At 38.6% G+C, this 25,942-nt stretch overlaps 1 protein-coding gene and 1 long non-coding RNA gene across 7 annotated transcripts in view; one reads left to right on the forward strand and one right to left on the reverse strand.

Moving 5' to 3' along the window:
• The window catches only part of zmiz2 (zinc finger, MIZ-type containing 2), a 77,528-nt gene that overhangs the window by 30,029 nt on the left and 21,557 nt on the right, over positions 1–25,942 (forward strand). For all 6 annotated transcript variants that reach the window (XM_055004029.1, XM_055004031.1, XM_055004034.1 and 3 more), the window contains 14 exons: positions 401–619; positions 2,789–3,001; positions 4,462–4,545; positions 4,663–4,840; positions 5,772–5,913; positions 7,741–7,819; positions 9,386–9,517; positions 9,644–9,749; positions 14,167–14,324; positions 14,401–14,468; positions 14,565–14,633; positions 15,201–15,442; positions 17,607–17,728; positions 18,958–19,167. In XM_055004029.1, coding sequence (XP_054860004.1) covers positions 401–619; positions 2,789–3,001; positions 4,462–4,545; positions 4,663–4,840; positions 5,772–5,913; positions 7,741–7,819; positions 9,386–9,517; positions 9,644–9,749; positions 14,167–14,324; positions 14,401–14,468; positions 14,565–14,633; positions 15,201–15,442; positions 17,607–17,728; positions 18,958–19,167 — 2,022 coding nt within the window. The remainder of the gene's footprint in view (positions 1–400; positions 620–2,788; positions 3,002–4,461; positions 4,546–4,662; positions 4,841–5,771; positions 5,914–7,740; positions 7,820–9,385; positions 9,518–9,643; positions 9,750–14,166; positions 14,325–14,400; positions 14,469–14,564; positions 14,634–15,200; positions 15,443–17,606; positions 17,729–18,957; positions 19,168–25,942) is intronic.
• Positions 15,142–17,718, reverse strand: LOC129347309 (uncharacterized). The gene is made up of 2 exons (XR_008599341.1): positions 17,578–17,718; positions 15,142–15,457 (listed from the first exon to the last, which is right to left on the reverse strand). It is a non-coding gene; the product is annotated as an uncharacterized LOC129347309 (long non-coding RNA).

Raw genomic sequence — 25,942 nt, forward strand, 5'->3', positions numbered from 1 at the left:
ATGACTTTATACTGCGGTACAAAATGAGTCCAACAGTAAGCAAAACTGCGACAGGAGCAAACAAAAGCCCAGAAACAGCTTGAGTTCATAGGGTTTAAAAAAGTAATAGCAAAGTGAGAGAAGTCGTCATGGAATAAATTTAAGGGCATATCTTATCTCTGTCAGATCAGCTTATCCATCGAGCTTTTTGAGAGATTTTTTTGTTTGTTTTTTAAGTTAGAGGTTTTTTTATTTTATTCCCAAAAAAGACCACGTTGCCTAATAAATCAGAGTCCGGTTGGTTTTTCTGCAGCATTTCCCTCTCTGACGTACTGCACTACACTCTGCAAACTGTCCAGACTTTGGAAAACCACAGAGCTTTGTTTTCATCCCTTCTGTCGTACTTCCCTTTCCCTCACAGATGGGTGGAGCAACCTCTTACAGCACCCAGTTCCTGTCTCATCCGGGTCCCCGTGGCCCTCCAGGGATGAACCCTGGTGGGATGGTCCCTTCAAGGCCTGGGCCACCTCCCTCTACTGCAGGCTTGTATCCCTCTCACCCTGCGCAGACGCAGAGAATGCCCCAGCACGGAGGCTATCCAGGCGGACAGCAGGGCCTCAAACGGCCTTTCCATTCCGAGGTCAGTGCATGTTTGCTCACATGCTTAAAATGTAAATACACATCTGCAGCTCAGGAGCTGTGTAACAAGTCTGAAGATCTCATTAAGTGATGAGACAAATAAGCTGCTCTGCTATTTGAAGATGCCTAACTAGTTTGTAATGCCTCTGTTTTTTTATAAGAGCATGGCAGATAGTATGCATGGTCATCGTCATCACTTAAGACAAATCTGGGAGAGGGACATGAACTCAAACATTGAGGAAAAGGCATAGGACGAGGTGGTGTCCAAGGCGGGGTGGCCTGTGAGGGATGCGATAAGTAAATTTACACACTATAAGGTGATACACAGATACTACTATACAACAGTTAAGCTTCATAAGATGGGATTAATGAGGGACAATATATATTGGAAATGTATGAATGCCACAGGTTCTTGTCTTCATCTTTTGTGGGATTGTCCTCTGGTCTTCCTTTTTTGGCTACAAGTCATCAAAACTATTGGAGAGTGGTTAACCACACCATTACCAGAGTCTCCTCTGTTATGTCTAATTGGAGACAGATCCCTGCTACCACCAGGGGTGTCTAAAGCAGAGTCTGCCCTGGCACTAGCTGGGTTCATCACTGCAGTAGGAATTATTCTTACACTGGAAGAGCCAAGTAAGGCCTAGTTCTACAGACTGACTGAGGTTAATGACAGATACAGCCTCTTTTGAAGAGCTCATTGCAAGATTAAATGATGGTAGGGGTAAATTCTACTAGGTTTAGTCTCACTTCCTACTAGTGCCCCGTAATTATTATTATCATCTTCAATCATCATTCGCTTTAAATGCCCCCCCCCCCCGTTGTTGTCATTGTTGTTTATTTGCTTTGTTTTTGTTACTGCTGTATTTTTGTTGTTGTAGCAAAATGTTAGCATTAGCTGGTAAATGGCTGTTGCATGTGTTGTTGCAGTTGTTTCTGAATTGAAAATTAAATAAATTAAAACTTTGATTACAAAAATGCAAATACACTTACACAAAAATACCAACCTAACACTATTAGATATTTTCTTTACTAAAAGGCATAAAATATTATATATATTTTTGACCCATACAAATAGAGTTGCAACAATTAATCAATTACTTGTCAACTATTAAATTAGTCTTCAACTATTTTGACAATTGATTAATGGGTCAAAGTAATTTTTTATGAAGAAAAAGTCTAAATTCTCTGATTGCAGCTTCTTACAGTAAATGGTTTTGTAACAGATTCACATCCTGTATTTTTCACTGGGTCAGAAGTCATTTTGTTCAGAATTTACTAATTTGTTGTTAATATATGTTGACTGAATTTTGAGAATTCCATATGTTTCCATAACTATCTTATATTTATTTATTTCACCTTAAAAAATGTTTTACCTTGCGACCATATAGCTCAGCTGGCTGAGCGGGCAACCCAAAAACAAGGGCTATAGTCTCGACGCAGAGGTCATGAATTTGAAAAGCCCATGGCCATTTACGACATGTCATTCCCCTACTCTTCCACCCACGTTTCCTCTATCTCTCTCCAGTGTCCTATACAATAAAGGCAAAAAGGCCAAGAACATGACTTTAAAAAAAAAAAAAACCTGGGAAGTCTTTTTAAGAGTTCAGTGTCTCCATGAATATAAAACCCACAATCATTAAATTTGGTGAGGATACACACAGAACAGTTTCTAGCAGATTCAAATGATTGAATGGCTTCAACAAGGAACAAATTTACAATTATTGTCCCTTGAAAATAAAAAAACGTACAACATTCTCATACGTGGGTGGTATTGGGGCCCAAGAAAGTTCCTGTCAGTGTTTATAGGTGGATATATCCATGTTTCCTACTAAAAATAAAGTCTTTGTTCAATATTTCACCAATTTAGGAGGCCTCTAACATAAGCAAAATGTGTGGCAAGTATAGCAAGACAAGGTTCCAGTTTTTTGCTATTTGGACAAGTCAAAATTGTGATGTGGACCACAAGAACTGGTGTGCAGAAGGGTCTGTAGATTGTCATTATGTGCGTAACATTACAAGTCACTTCCATGATTGTCTTCACAATGAAAATCAAAAACATATGAGGCGTCTTATACTTTACTGAATGTTTCAGTGAAATAGGTTTGTAGAGGCCAGTAAAGAAAGGATCAGATATGACTTTATTTAAACCAATACAAATCTTTTCCAGGGTTTTCCGGGGCAGCAGTATGGCTCTGGCGGGATGTCAGGGTACCCCAATCAGCCTTTGCAGTACCCCACTGGTCCACAGCAAAGATGTGCCCCCTCGCCGTCTTACCCTTCCAGCCGGATGCCTCATATGGGGCAGTACTCTTCTGGATCACACAATCCAGCACAGTTTCCTCCTGGAGCCGGACAGCCCAATCCTCCACAGTATTATAAGGTGATCACAAACTAGAGCCTGACCAGCTCCTACAACCATGATTAAGCTAAGATTTATTTATATAAGACTTTTAAAAATAGAAGTTACTGTAGAGAATATAAGTAAATATACAACTCACAAAACAGAAATAATAAGAAGACATTTAAGACACTGGCATTTTCAAAATCTTTATGGACTACACAAATCATCCATAAATTAAAAAAATACCTCCCAGTTTCATTAATTTTGAATATAACCTCTTCCAAAGTTCAGTGGCTAACTTTCACTGCAAATTGTGTTCTTTATTTTAAGCTGAGTCCTGGGAAAGTCATGTAAACGGTTTTATTTTATTTTATTGCACATTTCATACAGCTTAGTATAGTTTAAAATGTGAGCTGATAAGACAGAACAAGTACAGTTAATTACAGAGAATTAACTCTCTGAACCCAAAGAACTAAAAAAAAAAAAAAAAAATGCGGTACCACACAGTTATGAATGCGATAAATTGTTTAAAAAACAAAAACATGTACATGTCTCATTTAAAAAGATGTTTAAATGAGACATGTACAATAAGATGATATTAATCAAAGATCCCAATTCTAATGTGAAATTCCTGATCAATCATCACTCATCACAGTTGAGTACTTCAGGGACTGTAGGAAAGTTGAAAATCTCACAATACTTCCTGATTTTACATTTTCTGACTCTGATAAATGTTGTAATTTGATTAAATTTTTACATGCTAATTCCAGCGATGGGTTTTGGGTTTCACATCAAGAGAATAATCAGCAGATTGTTCAATAATGAAAACAATTATTTGAGGCAGCTCAGCCGAGTGAATCAAACCCCTAGAATAATTTTAAAAAGAAAATGCACTTTTAGTTGCAGGAAAATGTGTAATTAATACAAATTTTGATTTACAGAAAAAGGTGAAAATGTAATAGTATAATAATAATACTCTAAGTCTTGTAACATGTCATTGTAAATGGCAAATCTGTCGGTTTTAGGGTGTTGCTTGGACAAAAGAAGTGATTGATTTTGGGCATTTTTTTCATTTCACACTATTTTTTGACATGTATGAACACCATTGCACTTGACAGACTGAAAAAAAAAATTCTATTACATCTGCACTGCCTGTAAGCACCAAGGTCCTGTTATCACGCTTGAACTTGTTTCATGACACTTATCCAGGTTGTTTTCTCCTGACGAGATCCTTACTTGTGTTGTACCTACTCAGATGTACGTCGCTTTGGATAAAATTGTCAATTGTAAATAATAAACCAAATTATAAACTGGTTGTTTGAGAATAATCAATAATAGGATTTTTCGCTGTTTAAAGATGATACTTTTTGATGTCTTATAAAACCAGAGACAAACGTGAAAGCTGCACAGATATTTTGTCTGCACCAGTGCTGAACGTCTTTGTGTGCACATTGATGGATTATTATCTGAGTATCATGTTTCTTGTGTTTGGTCTCCAGGTGGAGCCTTTCAATGGTCAGGGCAGCCTGCCATCTGGAGGAACAGGAGGATACAATGCTTTCACACAGGCTGCAGTGAACGGGGTAAGCCATTTGTGCTTCCAATTTGGTAATAACACACAGAAACATGATGGGCTTTTCTTGTCACGCACTTTGAAGATTTTAAGGTTCTAAACCTTCGTCCTCATCCTCGCCTCTCAGCCAGGTCGGGGGGGAGTGATGCCCGGGTATCCCAGCTCGCCAATGGGAGGGAATCCCACCCCTCCGATGACACCTGGGACCTCCATACCTCCCTACCTTTCCCCAGGCCAGGACACCAAACCCCCCTACCTCCCACCAGACACCAAACCCAACATCAACGCCCAGCAGCCCTCAACAGGTGAGAGAGAACCCACAAGTCAGGTTGACAAGCACACAAGATTTCACATATGGATTTTGAGACTTGAGCACAATAAAATACAAAAATAGAACATAATAACTTGAATAACGTGAATAAAATTAATACAAATTTAAATAATGATGTATTAGAAAGAAAAATAAATCTTACTTCAGAAGGATTAATTGAACAGATCAACAATATAAGGTAATCAGTTAACCCTCCAAACTCAAAGCAGAGTTTCCTGTCATATCTCCCTTCACCGTGGGCCTCGTTTTAGTGCAATATAAAGAATGGAACCAGCACATCATGGCTAGAAGTAGAGAAAACTCAGAAATATGTTCTGTGCAGTATGACACAGATGTAGTTCCATAAATCATTAAAAAAGAACAAATGAAATCTGAACTTTTGTGATCATTTTTAAATTTGCTGATTTTGATGAAATATCACAATTTTATGCTTAGATTTAGTTATTTTTCCTGAAGACAACCATATGCAACACTTAAAAAAAAAAAAAAAAAGATAACATACCCTTCAAACATGGGTTTTCGAGTTCACTGAGTTCAACAATAAATAAACTGCAAGCAGTAAGTAAGACAGAATTCAGAAAAAAAATTTAAAAAGATAAAAAATACATTACAATAACACAATAAAATGTTGAGTTTAATGTCAGTTTTTCTGCTCCTCTCAGATCTAGAAAAGCTGAAACAAGGTGAACTACAGTATTTTTTTCTGCTAATGACTGCATAAAGAGGATGCGACCTCTTAGGTAGGATCTGAAAGATGAGATTTTGACCACATGGTACCATTAAGAGCTTTGAATTAGGTACAGCAGCTCATGCTTTCTGCTCTAGATTCTGTCTATAGAGTCACCAGTATGAGCTTTAGTTCACTGTTGCATCAGTGACTCCAACTCTTTTGTTTTCTTCTCCAGGAAACCCCAGTGATGACCTGCGTCTCACCTTCCCGGTGAGAGATGGGGTCGTGTTGGAGCCGTTCAGGCTGGAGCACAACCTGGCTGTCAGTAATCACGCCTTCCAGCTCCGAGACTCCGTCTACAAAACACTCATGATGAGGTAGAGTTAAGTTCGCTTAGCATAATTTAACTGCTCTAGCTGGCAGACCCACAGTTAAACCTCGAAGTCTTTACTAGAAAAGTTTGTTGACTTGTGCGGCAGTCAGATTTGTCTTTTTACTATTGCACACATCTAGAGCTGCTGTTATTTTTTGTTTTGTGTTTGCCTTTGGTTTATGAATGACAGAAAATACTATTTTTGGTGAGATGTTGAAAACCTCCCTCTGAGATTGTGCTCCATGTTGACATGATTCATCACAACATTTTATTCATGCTGCTGATCTCCCAAATGAGATCTGCTATATTCAGATCTGCTGATTGAGAAGGAGGTTCACTGAATTCACGGTCATATTCATAAAACCAGTTTGTGTCATGAAGCATTACCCTGCTGAAAGTATCCATTAGAAAATGGTAAACTGTGGCCATAAAAGGGATCCATATCATCAGCAGTAGCATGTGTGGTTCATGTCCACAGGATTCATCAGTTCAATACTTCTCACTCATTATCTATGGAAGTAGATGTGCAGTGCATTCTAGAAGTGTTGCGTTGCATTTCGAGAAACAAAGTGTCACAGTGTCTGCTCATCATTTGCATAAAGTAACCTTGACCAAAACTCTATGCAAATGAGGAACAAGGAATGTGATTCGACGCTTCTGGAAACTTTAGAAAAACTTTAAAACTAACCATTATAATCTACAGTGAAAACAGATTCAACACTTGCACAACTTATTTCCCACCTCAGAAGTTTCCAGACACGCCAACATGTTGTTCCGGCAGCCAGTGTTTGCATGGCTGTAGGATGGTGGAACCTGTGTTTGACTCCTGGTCACGAACACCTGTCAATCATCTATGGTGACACTGCTTAGTTGTACGACCACCAAGCACCTAATGTTGGGAAATGGCGCGTTCTCTGGTGTCTCAAAGCACCCCTGAGGACACGACCCATCAGACAAACTGGTGCATTCAGACCAGGGTTGTTGGTATTAAGAAAAACCAAGTGTCCAAGAAAACACTCAACATAGTCTTTGCTGGTAATGAATTTAACTGTCGATTAGTTTGTGGTGACATTACATAGGTTTTTTTCAAACTGACTCAGACTGCTCTGACATGAAGGCATTACTGCTTACAGGAGTGAAGTGTGTCACTATCTAATATGTGTCACTATCTGACTTGATATATAAAACCATGAACCACCTCCTCACAGTCTGGGAACATACACTGCCAGAGACCCAAGATCACTGCCGATCTCAGTCAAGGAAAACTGGAGGAACACTGCAAAAATATAACCAGAGCTTCCACTAGTTTAGTGCAAGCCTGGTGACCTGCTGGACCTAAACACTGGGAATGATGTTTTTTCATCAGCTACAGCGGTGCGAATTGGTTGGAAACCGATATAATGGCAAGACAGCTCACCAGTGAGTCAACAAACTCGACCTCTAAGCAATAAAACTACCTTAAGGTTGCCATCAGTCGGTGTTTTAGTCGTTGGACCACAGACAATATATATCTATATGCCTAGTTGTAGCTTCAGCGACCTCTTGACTTCAGCCCTGCTTTTAGAGTAATTATGAAAACTGAAAATTATCGAAACTAATAAAGAGAAATATCAAAACACTTTAATTTTTGTAATACAAAGGGGGAGTAGACAGTTAAGGTGAGCAGAATAAACACAGAGGCCAGACTTCAGTTGTGACTTTTATACATCTAACATGAATTTAATGTGAAATCGGAGCAGCACATCTGTTATTCTTCCACTCAAACCAACAAGAATGTTTGATAACCCCACCCAGTCTGTCTCTGATTGCTGTGCTGTGTCTCCTCCTGCAGACCGGATCTGGAGCTGCAGTTTAAGTGTTACCACCACGAGGACAGACAGATGAACACTAACTGGCCTGCCTCTGTGCAGGTAAGCAGCCTCCCGGATTTTATGGTTTGCTTATTAAAGGTTTTTTGATATTTGGGTCATTCCATATATAATCAACCAAAACTGAACAAAACTTCCCACCTGACACTTTAGAATTAGATTTTTTTTCGTGTACAATAACTTGCATAAAAAATGTTATCATCATTTTATGAATTAGGCCCTTGAAGGTACTTTGGTCCAGATTTTGCACTTTTAAATTAGTGTTGCTATTTCCATAATTTTTGAGCTCTCATAACGTCAGAAAAACTTACAGGTGATAGCCATGTGAAACACAGGCAAAATTGATTTGGTTGCAGTTTTAAACAAGCTCTAATGTGTTTTTCGTCCCTGAAAATTTCATGTGGCTATCTCTTGTACTTAAGAAATTATGAGGACTCAAAAAGGCTTGTCATCTAAGAGCTTTCACAGCACTATCGTGGTGTCGGAAGTATAAAGCAAGATAACAGTCCTACATGGAAAATTTCTGTTCAATAAAAGTATTATTGTCAGAATGGACCATATTATTATTATTGATGTGTTAAAGTTTAAGCAGCTTTTGGTTTCTTGTATTTGTCTGATTTGGGTCTGATATACCTGTGGTATCCACATACCGACTGGCTTCTGCAGCAAAATAATTTTTGTTATTCAGAGATAAAATAATTTTTAATAGAGATGTAATGTCAAAAAGATTGTCTGAAATACGCAAGAGGACGAAGACATAAACTGAGTGAATCTCTACCCAGAATTTCTGGATGTGTTGCGCGATCCGAACTGATGATAAAAGTACCATTGTGTCATAATGCAAAGGTTTAAAGTGCTGGAACAGTTTGAGGCTGAATAGGTGGCAATTATGACAATTGAGAAAAAATGTTCATGTGTAGAAGCTGAACTACTTTTTGAAAAACTCCCATTGCAAATCTTGAGCCAGTCTGCAGTACAAAAAAGTACTTTAATGGTCAGTTATTTAGCAAAATAGTGATTTTTTTGTTGTTCAATACATCAACTAACCGTTGCATTCATTTTAACTTGAACCATTTTAGGTAGTTTAATCTGTAACGATACATCTCTTAATAAGTCTTAAATGGAAAATGTTATTGTGATGTCAATCCCAGTTCAAAATCTCCTTCTGACATGTAGTAGCATGAATTTAGCTAATCTAGTAAAGTCCAAGTACCTCAGATCTGTACTTAAAATGTACTAATTACTTTCTAACACTTCGTAAGTATCCAGCATGCAGGAAATGTCCAGTAGTTAGGCTAAAAGTAAAATTAACTTGATGTTGATCTGTATTGTACCAAATATTTATTCCAGTCCCATGTGGAATTAGACACTGCTACATGTGAAAAATGAGATAATATACCATACTTCTAATCCAGGAACACAACCAGAAGAATGAACTGCGGCTGTAACAGTATACAGTATTGTGTATCACAGCGAATATTGTATTACAGTAGTCAAAAAGCACAGCATCAACATAAGGCATGATTTATATCATATAAAGTAAAGGGCAAAAAATTTGTTTTACTCATCTGTTCATTCTGCCCTTGTGTTGTTGTTTCTCTGTATCAGGTCAGTGTAAATGCAACTCCTTTGTCCATTGAAAGAGGTGACAACAAAACCTCCCACAAGCCCTTGTACCTAAAGCAAGTGTGTCAACCAGGACGCAACACTGTGCAGATCACCGTGACGGCATGCTGCTGTGTAAGCCACCTCGAATGAGACTTTTCTGACTTAGTCACTGCAGTAAAACACATTTATCAACAGCATGTGTTATAGTACACAAAATCTCATTGAAACATGTCTCCCCTCCTGTCTGTTTCTCCCCAGTCCCACCTGTTTGTGTTGCAGCTGGTTCACCGACCGTCTGTCAGGTCTGTCCTGCAGGGACTCATGAAGAAGAGGCTGCTGCCAGCAGAGCACTGCATCACCAAGAGTGAGTTCACTTCAGCACTCCGAACAAAATATGGCCTGCTGTTGTGCAGCACATTCAGTCATAACCCTTCATTTGTGTCGCACTTTTTAAACACACAAAGTGCTTCAAAGTGTTCGAGTCTAGGAGCCTTAACTGCAAATGTTTTGTTCCTTTGTGCCAAAGTTTAGATCTTTGAATCACTAGAAACAAGGCGTCTTAGACTTTGACTTAGACTGACTTTATTAATCCCCAGAGGGAAATTCTGGTCTAAGGATCTTGGTAAGCATGAATGCACATAACAGAATAAAACGTCTGAATTAAAACTTAAGGCAACACCTCTGTGGGATTTTAAAGTTAGCAAGATGCCAGATCATGTTTCTTTATACCAGCTGAAATCGTAACAGATGAGTTTTGGATGAGCTGTAAGCCAAATTTTTCATCATTTAAGTGTGACAGTACAACTCCCATCTTCTATTGTCTAGTTTTCAGCACTAATGTGATGCATTGAGGGTCCTTATCAAGAGCTTACCTGTCTTTCAGTAACAGCCACTGTGGCTGCAGGAGACGCTGGTATGTCTGTATCACCAACTCTAAGAACAGTGACTAAAATGTCCTTTTTCTCCACTTTTTATTTAACTTTACATTGTTTTCAATTCTTTTGAGTTTTGCCTTGGATGTGAGCAGCAGCTAGGGAGCCACTGTACTGAATGGACTAGAGGAGTGGTGTAGGTAGCCTGCTGAGCTGTTGGATGCAAGTTGAGCTGGAGTGTTCTGGATTAGCTGCAGAGGTCTGATGACAAACACATACTACTTTTCTCCTGGAGCAATCAATTAGCTGTGTTGATAATTTATTAAATAGTTTACGGAGTCCAAATGCCAATTTTTTTTCTAGTTACAGCTCTTCGAATGCAAAGATTTTCTCCTTTATGTTGTGTGGTTTTCTTATCAGTGACAGTTACTACTCACACATGTCGCACATGTTGCTCTATGAATGTGGACCGCAAATAGATTCTGAACATTTTGATCACACTGTATGTATAAATGTCTGTATTGAGTCTTCAGACCACCATTTAATGATGCATTTGATTTGTTACTGACTTTATCTTCACGCATAGTAGTGTAGTGGTGGAGTAGCTCTTCAGACTTTTTAAGTGAAAGCCTTTGGAACATGCTGAAATTAAAAATACTGAAAATATTGTTTCAGTAAAAGAATATTGTTTAATCAGGAAAATGTACTTATCCAAGTAAATGTGCTCAAAGCAGAGAGAAGAGAAACGGAAGGAAATAACCCTTTTCAGTTCAAAGCTAAATTAATCACATCCTACATCTGGTAATGAGCAGGACAGGCACAGCTCATCAAACTTTATTTAAATATTTCTGGTTTGTTATCAAATGAATATAAACTACAAAATCAGTAAAGAGTCATTAATACTATGTAATAACCAGACACTAAACTGCTAATGTGCTTTTTTTTAGCACCAACAAACATCAATACAGATCACCGTCACTGACTGAGTATCTTTAACAATCATAGAAAAATCAAAATTTTTCCTGTCATTTGATAGATTTGAACACTGAGGATGATGAGCTAAAAGGTGTACTCACAGTGTCAGTGGTCTTTTAAGCATAGCGTCAAACACTCTACTGTTGAAGTTATAAAGTGAGTGTTTGCAGAATGAGGGAATCACATCCAAAGTTGTCATCTGATCTCCTCCCTGACAGAAATATTTCTCATCTTCAAAACTCTTTGTAACGGCACAATAGTCTTCAGTGTCAGAAGTGGTTTGTTCATATTTCAGTTCCCGTTGTCTAATTCTCATTGTCCAAATTCACTTTTAATCATTTAATTCATCAAATGCAACTTTTGTTCTGTAACTATCACTGTGAGTTGTTTTTGAAAATGAAATACTCTGAGGGATGACTAAAACTTAGTGTTTTTAACGTATTGTGGTATGCCTTTTGAAATTCACATCAATGTTTTGTAAAACCTTCTTTTAGAGTGGAGAATAACAGCAGCTTAGTGTGGATGAATATGTCTCATTTGAATGTATACGATATTGTACAGTTTACAGCGTTGGGTTTCACATCAGATTTCTCTCAGGCTCAATACAGTCTTTTGAATTTTTATTAGTAATTTGTGCCTTTGCTGCATCAGTTTATGATGGAAATTTCTTTATTTATGCCAGAAGAAAAATTCAAGTATCAGGTGGCAATTCCAGATTGACTAGAACATCATGCTCTTCTCTACATTTCTTTTAAACATTTTTCTCCTGTAGATCAACTTTTATAGATTAATATTATCTCTGCTGAGTCAACACGCATACGTGCAGGATTTACTTTATTGTCTTCTATTGTTTCTGGAAGGGGCCTCTTCAAATGTCCATGTGGCACTTATTCACATCATTTACTAAACTATCAACTATTGGATTTTAATTAATCACATATAATGATTTGCAGAACTCATTATTCATATTTTCAAAGTAAAAAGTATACTCGGTACTGAAGAAAAAAAGCTGTCTATTAGTAATGTTATTTTTCAGAATCTATCCCTAAAGACATACACTACCAGTCAAAAATTTGGACACGCCTTCTCATTTCATGTTTTTTCTTTATTTTCCTAACTATTTACATTGTAGATTCTCACTGAAGGTATCAAAATTATGAATGAACACATATGGAATTATTTAGTAAACAAAAAAGTGTGAAATAAGTCAAAACCTGTTTTATATTTTAGATTCTTCAAATAGCCACCCTTTGTTTTGATTACAGCTTTTACTGCTTTCTCTCCATGAGCTTTATGAGGTAGTTACCTGAAATGGTTTTCACTTCACAGATGTGCCTTGTCATGGTTAATTTTTGGAATTTCTTGCCTTCTCACCCAACCCCATGGTTGAGACCATCAGTAGTGTTGTGCAGAAGTCAGGTTGATACACAGTTGACAGCCCTATTTGACAATTGTTCGAATCCATATTATGCCAAGAACCAATCAGCTAAGTAAAGAGAAGTGACAGTCCATCATTACTTTAAGAACTGAAGGTCAGTCTGTCCGGAAAATGGGAAAAACTTTGAATGTATCCCGAAGTGCAGTTGCAAAAACCATCAAGCAGTACAACGAAACTGGCTCACGAAGACCGCCCCAGGAAAGGAAGATCAGGAGTCACCTGTGCTGCTGAGAATAAGTTCATCTAAATCACGGGCCTAAGAAATGGCAAATTAACAGCACCTCAGATTAGAGCCCAAATAAATGCCGCACAGAGTTCTAGTAGCAGACACATCTCTACATCAACTGCTCAGAGGAGACTGTACCAATCAGACCTTTATGGTCAAATAGCTGCTAAGAAACCACTACTAAGGAAAAGCAACAAGCAGAAGAGATTTGTTTGGGCCAAGAAACACAAGGAATGGACATTAGACCAGTGGAAATCTGTTCTTTGGTCGGACGAGTCCAAATTTGAGATCTTGGATTTTTGCGTTGTGCGATGCAGAAAAGGAGAACGGATGGTCAGAAAAGATGAACGGATGGTGGTTCCCACCGTGAAGCATGGAGGAAGAGGTGTGATGGTGTGGGGATGCTTTGCTGGTGACACTGTTGGGGATTTTTTCAAAATTGAAGGCAAACTGAACCAGCATGGCTGCCACAGCATCCTGCAGCGACATGCCATCCAATCCGGTCTACGTTTAGTTGGACCATCATTTATTTTTCAACAGGACAATAACCCCAAACACACCTCCAGGCTGTGTAAGGGCTATTTGACCAAGAAGGAGAGTGATGGAGTGCTGCATCAGATGACCTGGCCTCCACAGTCACCTGACCTACACAGTCACCTGACCTAAACCCAATCCAGATGATTTGGGATGAGATGGGCCACAGAGTGAAGGAAAAGCAGCCAACAAGTTCTCAGCATTTCTGGAAACTCCTTCAAGACTGATGGAAAACCATTTCAGGTGACTACCTCATGAAGCTAATGGAGAGAATGCCAAGAGTGTGCAAAGCAGTAATCAAACCACAGGGTGGCTATTTTAAAGAATCTAAAATATAAAACATGTTTTGACTTATTTCACACTTTTTTGTTTACTATGCAATTCATACATGATACCTTCAGTGAGAATATAAAATGTAAATAGCCATGAAAATGAGAAGGTGTGTCAAAACTTTTGACTGGTAGGGTATGCCCTGCATCCCACTTGAAATCCCTACATATGAGAGTACACACACAGGATACAACTACAGTTACATTGGTAATTATATAGAGTAAACTACAGTTATAGTAGAAAGCAGCTGTTAGCAAATCTAAATGAGCCAAAAACACATACTTAGTGTTTCTCAAAAAATATTCAAGAAAAGATGCCACATCTCTGGCTTTGAGCTGACTCTGGAGCAGAAGGCGGCCAAGCTGTTCTGAGAGTGCTGAGGTAGTTATCTTTCCTTTTTGTTCAGTAAAGAGAAACTTCAGCAGCGGCACCATCCCCGGGACCCCCGGTCTGAATGGAGAGGACGGCGTGGAGCAGACAGCAATCAAAGTTTCCCTCAAATGCCCGATCACATTCAGGCGAATCCAGCTACCAGCCAGAGGCCACGACTGCAGGCACATACAGGTACGAACAATCACACACCTGCACGCCAGGATGAACTCAAATCTGCTTTCTCACACCGTTTTTTTTTATCTTGTAGTGTTTTGACTTGGAATCATATTTGCAACTCAACTGTGAGCGAGGGACCTGGAGATGTCCTGTGTGCAAGTACGTAGTGTAACAAGGATTCACTGCACATTTTGGAATCTGATCTATTGTTAATAGCATAAAGGCTCACTGGCTGTTTGCTCCTCTCATTCACAGTAAAACGGCTTTGTTAGAGGGGCTAGAAGTCGACCAGTACATGCTTGGGATCCTCGTCTACATCCAGAAGTAAGTGTTGACTAAACGTTGTCATGTAATAGTCAACGGTGTAGCCAGCATGAGAAAGGCTGAGAGAAGAAGGGAGTGTAAATTCAGTGCAATGTCTGTTTCCACAGTACTAATTCAAGCTTTGGTCACCCCTAACCAACAGAAATAATGTTTTCAGTCATCTCCTCTTTGCTGTACCACTGATTGATGTTACGCTACATCAACAAAACTAAGATTTTATCAAGACAAGAGATGAACATGGAAGTTAGAATTTGTATAATATAATGGGCAAAAAAAAGATACGGGGTCTGTTCCAAGACCTGACATAAATAAAACCTCCATAACCTGTGCAAATGTCTTTCTTCATTTAATGCCCAATATTTTTTTAATTTTTTAATTTTTATTTTTGGGTGCTATTTGACATTAGCAGTGGAAACAGGTGGGGAACTTGGGAGAAGAGAGCTTCAGAATGACATGTAGGAATTATTACTTAGTTGGGAAACAAATGAAAGACTCGGGTCACCACGCCTGTCCACTAACTTTTTATTTCATTTAAGCCTGTCTTGTCTCCCTTCTTTTCATTTTCAGCTCTGACTATGAGGAGATCACCATAGACCCGGTGTGTGGTTGGAGACCGGTGCCCATTAAACCTGACCTCCACATAAAGGAGGAGCCCGATGGTCCAGTCCTCAAACGCTGCCGTACAGTCAGTCCGAGTCACATGGTCCTGCCGAACGTGATGGAGATGATTGCTGCTCTGGGCCCGGCATCATCCCCCTACCAGAGTCTGACCACAGGAGGCAGGAACACACCCGATTACAGCCGGCCAGGTAGGACAGAGGAGTCTGTGAATGATATAATGCAATGAAGCTACTGGTGTTTTACACTGCCCGTCCAAAAAAAAAAAACGTCGCACACTGTAATATTTTATTGGACCGCTTTTAGCTTTGGGCACGACACACATTTGCTGTGGCATGATTTTGATAAGCTTCTGCAATGTCACAGCAACTCTGTGGAGGCCAATGCATGTGTGAAAATGATGTGTGATGCTCCCTGAACAACTCATTCACAATATGAGCCACATGAATCCTGGCATCGTCATCTTGGAACATGCCCATGCCATCAGGGAAGAAAAACTCCATTGATGGAAAGACCTGGTCATTCAGTATATTCAGGTAGTCAGCTCTTTGGGAACATAACGTTGGTGAACCCGACCAACCCCAGATTATAACCCTAACCCCCACAGGCTTGTGCGGTAGGCGCTAGCCATGATGAGTGCATCACTTCATCCCCCTCTCTTCTTACCCTGATGCACCCATCACTCTGGAACAGGGTGAATCTGGACCCCATGACCGTCCACATTTCTTCTTCGAAGATGATGGTTCACCACTATCCTTCCAGATTTTAATAATGTGTTGGATGGTTCTTAACCTGATTTTAGTAGTTTCAGAAATCTCCTTAGTTGTTTTCTTTGCTTGATGCAGTCCAATAATTTGACCCTTCTGAAACAGATTAACATCCTGGTTGATTAAGAAAAGAGAAACTCTTCACTGCATCAGCTAGGATTAAATAAGTTGTTGCCAGCTGAAACATATTCATCACTGCAGTAATTATCCAATGGAGCGCTCTTACCTATTTGCTTTCTTTAAATCCAAGCAGCGACTTTTTTGTTGGACAGGCAGTGTATTATTAGCAGTTCCTCTGTTCAAAAAAACTGCACCGTTAAAATCTACGAGACTTGTAGTCCAGGCTGTCGACTATTACTGTAAATGGCTGCACAGTTAATCACATTGTAATCAGGATTTTGGCTTCCTACAATTAAATAAACATGATCAACAGAGATTTTGATGTTTAAACTGCTTCACTCAGAAAACAGCTAATGTAGATAAAATCATTCTGTGTCAACTTGGGTAAATCTGACAATGAAACGCCTTATTTGCTCTTGTCTAACAATTTTTTTGTCACACATCTGTCAGAGCTGCAGTAACTAAGTGGAGTCTGGAGGCTTCTCTGTACACAGCTAACTAACTGGCAAATACTGGGATGTTGTAGCATCAGTAAGCAGATGTTCAGCAAGTGACCGATTTTGGGTGCTATTTAATTTATATTCAGCCTTATTTTAAAACTTATTTTAAAATTTTAAGCAGTTTCTTGGTATTGTTTGCTCCTGTCACTTTTTCATTACTGTGAGCTCATTTTTCACTGCAATACAAAGTCCTGCACTTGTACTGAATCAGCACCTAGGCTAAGAGTAGAGGGAACTAACATGTCTTCTCTGCAGTATGACGAAGTCATAATGCCAGAAATTGCTGGTCACGCTGTTGGTCACAGCTAAGTTATGGCAAATCAGTTTTGCTAAGGAGCTCAGAATTTTTGGTTTGTGTATCTGTTGCAAGATGATTTTTAGGGTTAGAATAAAGTGATTTTAAATTTAATTTAAGCTTAGATTTATTTTTTTCACCGATGGGACACACCACATATTCAGATCATTAAAAGGCTGAAAATCTGATGATTTTTGACTGTAATTGTTATTTTTTATGAGATTACATGCCTTTCAAACCTGCTGGTAGGTTTTGAAGTTTAGTGGGTCAAGACTTATTTTGATTCAGATTTGTACTTTAGCAGGAATGTAGCTTAATACTGAAGTGAAAGCAGCACTTATTTAAATCAGAAAGTGCAATACAAAAGTATTTGTCCCTAAAATGAATTAATAATCATGATCTCAGCCTGCAGTATATTTTAAAAAATCACGATTATGATTTTGCAGATATTTGTGCGGCCCTGGCACTCTACTGCATGATCCGTATGGGCACATAATGTACACATTTATCTTTGTAGCTCACTCAGTCAGATCATCGTAGATGCTACGTGAACCAGATGATATTTCAAGCAGCACAACAAAGACGCTGAGTCTTTGGAAGCTGTCTTCTCTCTTGTGTAACAGAAAACAAATGTCAACACTGACCTGCTTTTATTTGCTTCGGTGTATTACAGGGAGTCAGGGATTCTCCAACCAAACTGGATTCACAGACTTCCCCAACACTCCTGGAACCCCGACACTCGGAGAGTACGCTTCATCCGGACCACCACCTCCACTCCCTTATCAGCCCGACCAGGTTAGACACCTTTAAACCCTCTACCACCACCATCTCTGTTACATAATATACAAGCAATCACACACAGACACATTCGTGCTTTTTCCTTGACATAATGCAGCCTCTGGCCACACTGATGATTCAGGACATTTTCCTTAATGGTTCAGTAGACCTCAATGACAGGCAGGGTATAAATACACCAAAGCCAGAAGGCACTGCACTGCGAGCCTGTTTCACATACAGATCCAGCTTTAAAAGTGTCTGTTATGTAAGTCACACTGAGGCAACAAACTGTCTAAATGAGTGGGAAACACTCACCACGAGCTGTAGTTTTTCTTATCCTGCTGCCACAAATACTCACTACAGCACCAAATGTGGATAAATCCGCCGCTGGAAGTAGTCGCCAAACAAATGCATTGTTTCCTCCAGTTTGTTTTATAAAGACTGTAGTAACTTGAACCATTTTAAAAATGAAATTATGTATTGTTAGCTGGTTTTACAGATTTAGGTCTTCAGTAGTAACATTTTATTAATATGCTGATGTTACTAGATGAATCTATTGATTATTTTCTTCATTAACTATTAAATGAGTCACTCCAAATAAAATCAAGAAGATCTTTAAAAAAAAAAAAAAAAAAAAGTTTCAACCTGACCTCTTCAAAATTCTGAGAGTCCAAAACCAGATTTATTTTTTTTTCTTAAAGTATATTTAAAAAAAATAAATAAATAAATAAAAATGTTATTCAGTTGTGGTTGATTGTCTTCTGATTGACAGAGTAAGCAGCTAATTTGTAGTCACCATTTGGCTGAAAATACCATGTTAGCACCCTCACAGAGCTACCATCTTAGCTGTTGAGTAGTTGACTTTCACCTGAAACAGCCTGAAATCACATCGGCCTTCAGTCTGAATTACACAACACTGACTGTCTCTTCCTTCTGGCCTGTAAGTTCAGTTAAGAGTCTTTAACTGGAGCTGAAGTAGACAGTGCTGACTGAGCAGATATTTGGTCACACATGCAATCCTAAGCCACTAAATCACATCCCACCTGTCTCACACAGCTGCTTCTTAGAGATCTGTCCTCCTCTACTGTCACACACTTCTGCTCATTAGCCTCTAGAGAAAAAGCCACAGTGATTTTCCACATGCAGAGTGTTATTTGTGGTGAAATAATGAAGTCTTGCAGCACTTTGTCTTTTTTGTTGCTAAATATTCTCTCCCTGTTTCTGTGTCTCACTTTCTTTGCTGCCAGACGGCTCACGCTGGGCGAATCGATCATTCCCATAACCTCCTCCAGCAGCACGCTTCAGGTGTCCATGGCAACCAGAATCTTGGTGATGCCAGCAGCCCGCTGCCACAGCGGAGCGCCAATACCCAGAATTCTCGACTGCAGGGTGATGGCTCCTTTGGTCTGGGTGGCGCTGGAGCTCCTGGAGGAGATGGAGCTGATCACGCACTAGATGTGAGTTCAGTTACGGTACAGAACTAGCCTTTTGTATATTGTATATATTGTATATATTTTGTATATTGTTATATTTTCTGTTTTTGACATTCTTTGAATATTAAAAGGGTAAAAATCATCTTTTCCATTGAGCAAATCTAATTTGCTGTGTTGAAAGGAAGGGCAATGGTGGAGTTTTTCCTGGAACTCACATTTATCTAATTGATTAATTTATTTTTACCTGCAGCCATAAAATATCCAAAAGATTTGTGTTGCTTATACTGAGAACTTTTTTTTTTCTACTGAGAACTTTGAGAATATTTCCATAATAGAAAAATACAATTTCAGATCCAGAAACTCGAAAGCTAGATAACCCACTTATTTACAAAAAAAAAAAATGCCGAGCTCGTTAAAAGAAAGAAAAACTGTGTGTCTAATTTACAGAAACCAATCCATTCATTTTTATTTCTGCTTAGGAGTAATAACAAAATGAATCCTCTTCCAGCAGAAAACCTCCAAAACAAAATAATTAGTGGAATACACCGATCAGGCATAACATTATGACCACCTGCCTAGTACTGGTTGGTCTCCTTTATGCTGCTAAAAGTCCTCTGACCCAGTGGGGCATGGACACAGGACCTCTGGTGATGTCCTGTGGCACCAGGATGGTGGCAGTGAATTCTGTGGGTCCTGTGGGTTGCAGGGTGGGACCTTCCTAGATCAGGCTTATCCTGGCACATCCCACAGATGCTCAATAAGATTTGGATCTGGGGAGTGTGGAACCCGAGTGAACACCTTTGCTCTATCGTGTTCCCCTGAGCAGTTTTTGCGGTGTGTCAGGGTGCATTGTCCTGCTGAGGGTGGCAACTGGCATCAAGGATTGCTGTAGCCATGGGGATTAAAGGATTGAGGGGTTGCTTGACCTGCAATGTTTAAGTGGGTGGTACATGTCAAACATCCACGTGAATGTCAGGACTCAAGGTTTCCCAGCAGAACATTGCATTATAGCAAGAATCCGGCTCGAAGGAGCAACCTTTTGGGGCAGTGGTGGCGCAACGGTTAAGTCTCTGGACTACTGATCAGAAGGTCAGAGGTTCAAGCCCCGATGCGGCCACTGTTGGGCCCTTGAGCAAGGCCCTTAACCCTTCCTGCTCCAGGGGGTGCTGTACCGCGGCTGACCCGTCGCTCTGACTCCCCCCATTGGGGAGATATGCGAAAATCAGAATTTCCCCTCGTGGGATTAATAAGGGATAATAAATTTAAAAAAAAAAAAAAAGATGATTGATGTTATTCACTTCACCTGTCAGTGGTCATAATGTTGTGGCTGATCGGTGTAAACTCAACCTGAGGCTACACTTCCTCCAATATTAATATATTGCTGTTCCTAAAGTGTCTACTTGAAGCCGACTCCAAAAATGTGTCAGTCCCCAATAGTCCTGTTCGACTTTCACCTCCCCTGCCTCTGTCTACATGTCACCGTTTTTAAACTTCCACTTGTGACAGCAGCAATATGCTCACTAAAAATGGCAAGTTGAGGACTACAGGGTTAGGTTCTCCTCAGACATGCAAGATAAATCCCATCTCTGAACAGCATATCTGTGTTTTCCAGACAACCCCTAATAAATATTATAGACAAACATATGTGAGCTTGTCATAAACCTTTGTTTCATCATCAGTGACAGAACTATAGGAGTCTTATATTTATCTTTTCTATCTGTAGTGCTGAAGTACGAAAGGGTTTGTCTGTACAGAGGTCATATCCACCCTTTGCCATATTAAATAGACAATTGTAGAACAGCAAGGAACATGAAAGTATCTGAGTGGGACTAGGGTGAGATGCATTCTGCCAGAACTAATGAACCACAAGCTCTCGGACTAAATGATGTTAATGTTAAATGGTAAATGGTCTACATTTATGTGGTGCTTTTTAACCGTATTCTACAAAGTACTTTATAATGTTTCTCATCTGTCCATTCATGGACACACTTACACACTGCAGCATGTAGAGGGACTGGGAGGGGAAAATGGTCAACCCTGCTATACAGGTGCACACGTGGACAAAATTGTTGGTACCCCCTCGGTTAATGACAGAAAAACCCACAATGGTCACAGAAATCATTTGAACCTGACAAAAGTAATAATAAATAAAAATTCTATAAAAATCAACCAGTGAAAATCAGAAATTGCTTTTGAGCTGTGGTTTAACAGAATTATTTTAATAAATAAACTCATGAAACAGGTCTGGACAAAAATGATGGTATTCTTAATATTTTGTTGCACAAAATTGAGGCAATCACTGCAATCAAACTATTTCTGTAACTGTCAGTGAGACTTCTGCACCTCTCAGCAGGTATTCTGGTCCACTCCTCATGACCAGACTGCTCCAGTTGTCTCAGGTTTGAAGGGTGCCTTCTCCAGATGGCATGTTTCAGCTCCTTCCACAGATGTTCAATAGGATTTAGATCTGGGCTCATAGAAGGCCACTTCAGAATAGTCCAGTGTTTTCCTCTTAGCCATTCTTGGGTGTTTTTTTTTTTCATTATTATGTTTATTAGGAACTTTGGCATCGAAATTGCAGGGAAAGTTACACTGACATTGTATATACATGTACATTTGGGAAAAAAGAGATAAATAAACCTCTACAAGTCATATAACATCTTATCTACAATATGAGAATCTAAGTCTATACAATTTCTTACTGCACCAAATTGTACTTCCTTTGAAGGTTTTAATTTTTTTTTTGCAACAACAACTTAAAAATAGAAAGGTAAACAATTATATAGAACTTGATAGGAACAATGAGAAATAGAGGAGAAAGCAGACAAAGAAAACAGGTAGGCAGAAGAAAAGTGAAGAAAGAAATCAAAGAGTGAGTGAGTGGGTGAAAGGGGGGCCGTATTCGGTTAAGAGGGGTTTAAAGACAAAGTAGGCTAGAAAAGAGTCCCATTTCTTTTGGAAAATATTCATATTACCTATTCATATTACCTCATATTTTTTTCCAATTTTAAAAAAGACATTACCTCTCTAAGCCACTGAATGCTGGAGGGAGACGTAGTGGACTTCCATTGTAAAAGAAGATGGCGTCTTGCTATTTAGGAAGTAAAAATTAAGACCTCTAATTGTCTGCGACTGAATCGAGCATAGTCTTCCGGGACACCAAAGACAGCAGTGTGAGGGGAAATATTTACAGAGATCGAAAGTATTTTTGACATCGAATCAAAGTAATTTTTCCAGAAATTGAACAAAGAGGGCCAAGAAAAAAGCGTGGGTTAAGTTGCAGGGTGAATAGTGACACTTACCACAGCTATCTATAACATCAGAGTATATTTGTGACAGTATGACTTTAGAAGAGTGAATTCTAAATTGTACTTTGAGTTGTATGAGTGTCAGACGTGCACATCTGAGCTTGCGCAAAGAGTATCGATGGCCGCGTCCCACCAACTATCTTCAAATACTAGGCCGAGGTCATTCTCCCAAGCCCCCCTCACCCTAATGGTGTGGGTATCATCAGAAAATATTAGATGTCCATAAATCATAGAAATTTGTGATTTTCGAGAAGGATCAAATTGCAAGACTTCTTCCCACATTTGAGTTGTAGGTATTTGTGGAAACATTGGAAATAATGATTTAATACAGTTCCTAATTTGAAAATACTAGAAAAGGTGGGAGGATGGGAGGCGAAACCTAGACGACAACTCAGTAAAACTACAGAAAACATTATTTTGATAGAAATTCTTAAAGAATTTCAGATCTTTGTCATGTCAGATAGAAAAGGTTGAATCCGAGAGTGAAGTTTTAAATAAATGATTCCTCAGTACAGGAGTTAGGATAGACGGAGAGGTAAATTTAAAATGATTTCTGAACTGATACCAAATTCTCAAAGTGGAACGGACCACTGGGTTCTGTGTAAATTGGGCGGGGTTGATAGGAATGGGGGTGGTAAGCAGAGCTTGCAGGGAAGATGTAGTACATGACTGTGATTCTAACTTGCACCAAAGCGGATCCACTGATGTGTACCAATAAGAGACCTTGTGAACATGTGCAGCCCAATAATACAATTGAAAGTTAGGTAGAGATAATCCACCACTGAATTTACATCTTTGAAGTGTATCTTTTTTTTTTTTTTTTAAACATGTGTTTATTCAGGTTTTCTTTGTTTTGTTTACAAAAGAAGAACAAACAACAACAAGAGAACTAAAAACGAGGCACAAAAACAGCAATAAAGAAAGAATAAGAATACATAAGTTTAAATAAAAATAAAAATAAATAAATAAATAGATTAATTTAAAAAAAGAAAAAAAAGAAAGAAAGAAAAGATATTGACAAATAATTGCAGAAGTCTGAAAAAAAATAGAATAAATAAATTAAAACAAAAGTACATAAAATAAGTAATAATAAAAGTAGTATAAAACAATACATATTAAACATAATCAAGTTAGCTTATGTCATCCTTCCAGCCATCGATAGGAATATTGTTCTTCTGAAGGAAATCGTAGAAAAGAGTCCATATTTCTTTAAACTTGTCCAGTCTGTTCGTTGTTGCATAGCTTATCTTTTCCAAAGCAAGATTAAAAATCATTCCTTTTAGCCATTGTGATGCTGTACAAGGAGTATCTGATTTCCATGAAGTTGCTATACATCTTTTTGCTTCTAGGAAACAAATATTCAGTAGGGATTTGACATTCTTTGAAAAATTACAATCCTTTGGGTAAATATTCAATAAACACATTTTGGAATTTAAAGGAATTTGCTTGCCAATAATCTGACCAACACTGTTCAATATTTGACCCCAAAATGAGAAAATATATCGGCACTCCCACATACAATGAAATAAAGTTCCCTTGAAGTCCCTACATTTCAAGCAAGAGTCAGGTATAATAGGGTTGAAGTGATGTAATTTTACAGGTGTTATGTATAATCTGTTTAACCATTTGAACTGCAATAATTTAGAATTTGTATTTATTGATTGGGTCTGAGCTAGCAGACAAGCTTGTGACCATTCTTGATCTGTTATATCTACATGTAAATCTGTTCTCCATGCTTGAAGATATCGTGAAGATGATTCTTTAGATGCATCTGCGAATAATTTATATAGAATTGAAACCTGTCCTTTAGAATGCAGGAGCTTCAAAGTGCAATCTTCTAGAGAGGATAAGGAGGGGAATGTCAAGCTACTTTTCCGCCTTGAGAAAATGAAACTTCTCAGTTGCAAATACTTAAAAAAATGTTTGGTGGGAATACCATATTTAGATTTGAGGTCTTCAAATGTCATTAGGGTCCCGCTATCATCATATAGATCTGCTACTTTTGCTATTCCCTGGGCTGCCCAAATTTTAAACCCTGAGTCAGTTCTACCAGGAACAAATTCATCATTACCATAGATTGGAGAGAACTGAGAAAGTTCAGCAACTTCTCTTAAATAGGCAAGCGATGTGTGCCAAACTGTCAGTGTGTTTCTCAAGAATGGATTTTTTGTATTTTTGGACAGTTTGCGTTTGTTAGCTGAATATATATAGAGGTTTGGGGGAATACTGATTTGATGTGTTTCTATCGAAACCCAAGCCGGCGGGTGATTTCTTTCAAAATAGAACATCCCAGCTCTAATTTGAGCCGCCCAGTAATACCACTCCAGATTTGGCATATTCAGACCTCCCCTATCATATGGTAAATGCAATAGAGAGAGCCTCATCCTGGGACGCTTATTGTTCCAAATAAAATCAGAAAAAAGCTTTTTAAGTGATTTAAAAAGTGAGGGTGGTGGAGCAAGAGGAATAGATTGAAAGAAATATAAATATTTTGGCAAAATTGTCATTTTTAATATATTTATTCGACCAATCATTGAGATTGGTAAATTGTTCCATCTGTTTAACAGCTGAGTCACTTTATCAGTTAAATTAATGTAATTATTTGGGACAGTATCCTTTACTGTGGAAGTAATTTTAACACCAAGATAGGTGAAACTAGTTGGAGTCATAAAAGGGGTTTGTATTGGAGGATTTTTCTGTTCTTTTTTGTTCATAAATAGGATTGCTGATTTGGAGAGATTAATTTTATAGCCTGAAAAGCTACCAAAGTATTGTATTAGATCTATTAGTGCTGGTATTGTCTGTTTTAAATTAGAACAGAACAGAACCACATCATCTGCATACAATGCGATGCGATGTTCTTTATCACATATTGTGATGCCTCTGAAATCAGTATGGTTTCGGATAGCCATTGCAAGTGGCTCAATTGCTATTGTGAATAACAGAGGGGACAGGGGACAACCCTGTCTTGTACCTCTAAATAGCTTGAAGGGCGTAGACAATTGTCCATTGGTTAATACCATAGCTTGAGGGCTCGAATAGAGTAATTTAATCCATCTAAGAAATGTATTTTTAATGCCAAATCTCTGCAAAACCTCAAATAAAAATGGCCATTCTACCTTGTCAAAGGCTTTTTCTGCATCCAAAGACAAGATAGCGGTATCTGTGCGGTCAGAGCTCTCAAATATAGTATTAAACACACGGCGGATGTTGTGAAAACCATATCTACCTTGAATAAAGCCATTTTGATCAGGGTGTATCAGTCGTGGCAACAATTTGTCTAAACGTCGGGCTAATGCTTTGCAAAGAATCTTTAAATCATTATTGAGTAGAGATATAGGTCTATAAGACCCACAAGAGGTAGGAGTTTTGCCTGGTTTTAACAATAGTGTTATTACTGCCATATTTAATGAAGGGGGAAGAGATCCATTGCCCAGGGCTTCTTTATACATCTCAAGTAATGGTTGTATTAGCATGTGCTGAAAAGTTTT

This window comes from Amphiprion ocellaris, chromosome 17, assembly GCF_022539595.1.
Source record: "Amphiprion ocellaris isolate individual 3 ecotype Okinawa chromosome 17, ASM2253959v1, whole genome shotgun sequence".
NCBI lineage: Eukaryota > Metazoa > Chordata > Actinopteri > Pomacentridae > Amphiprion > Amphiprion ocellaris.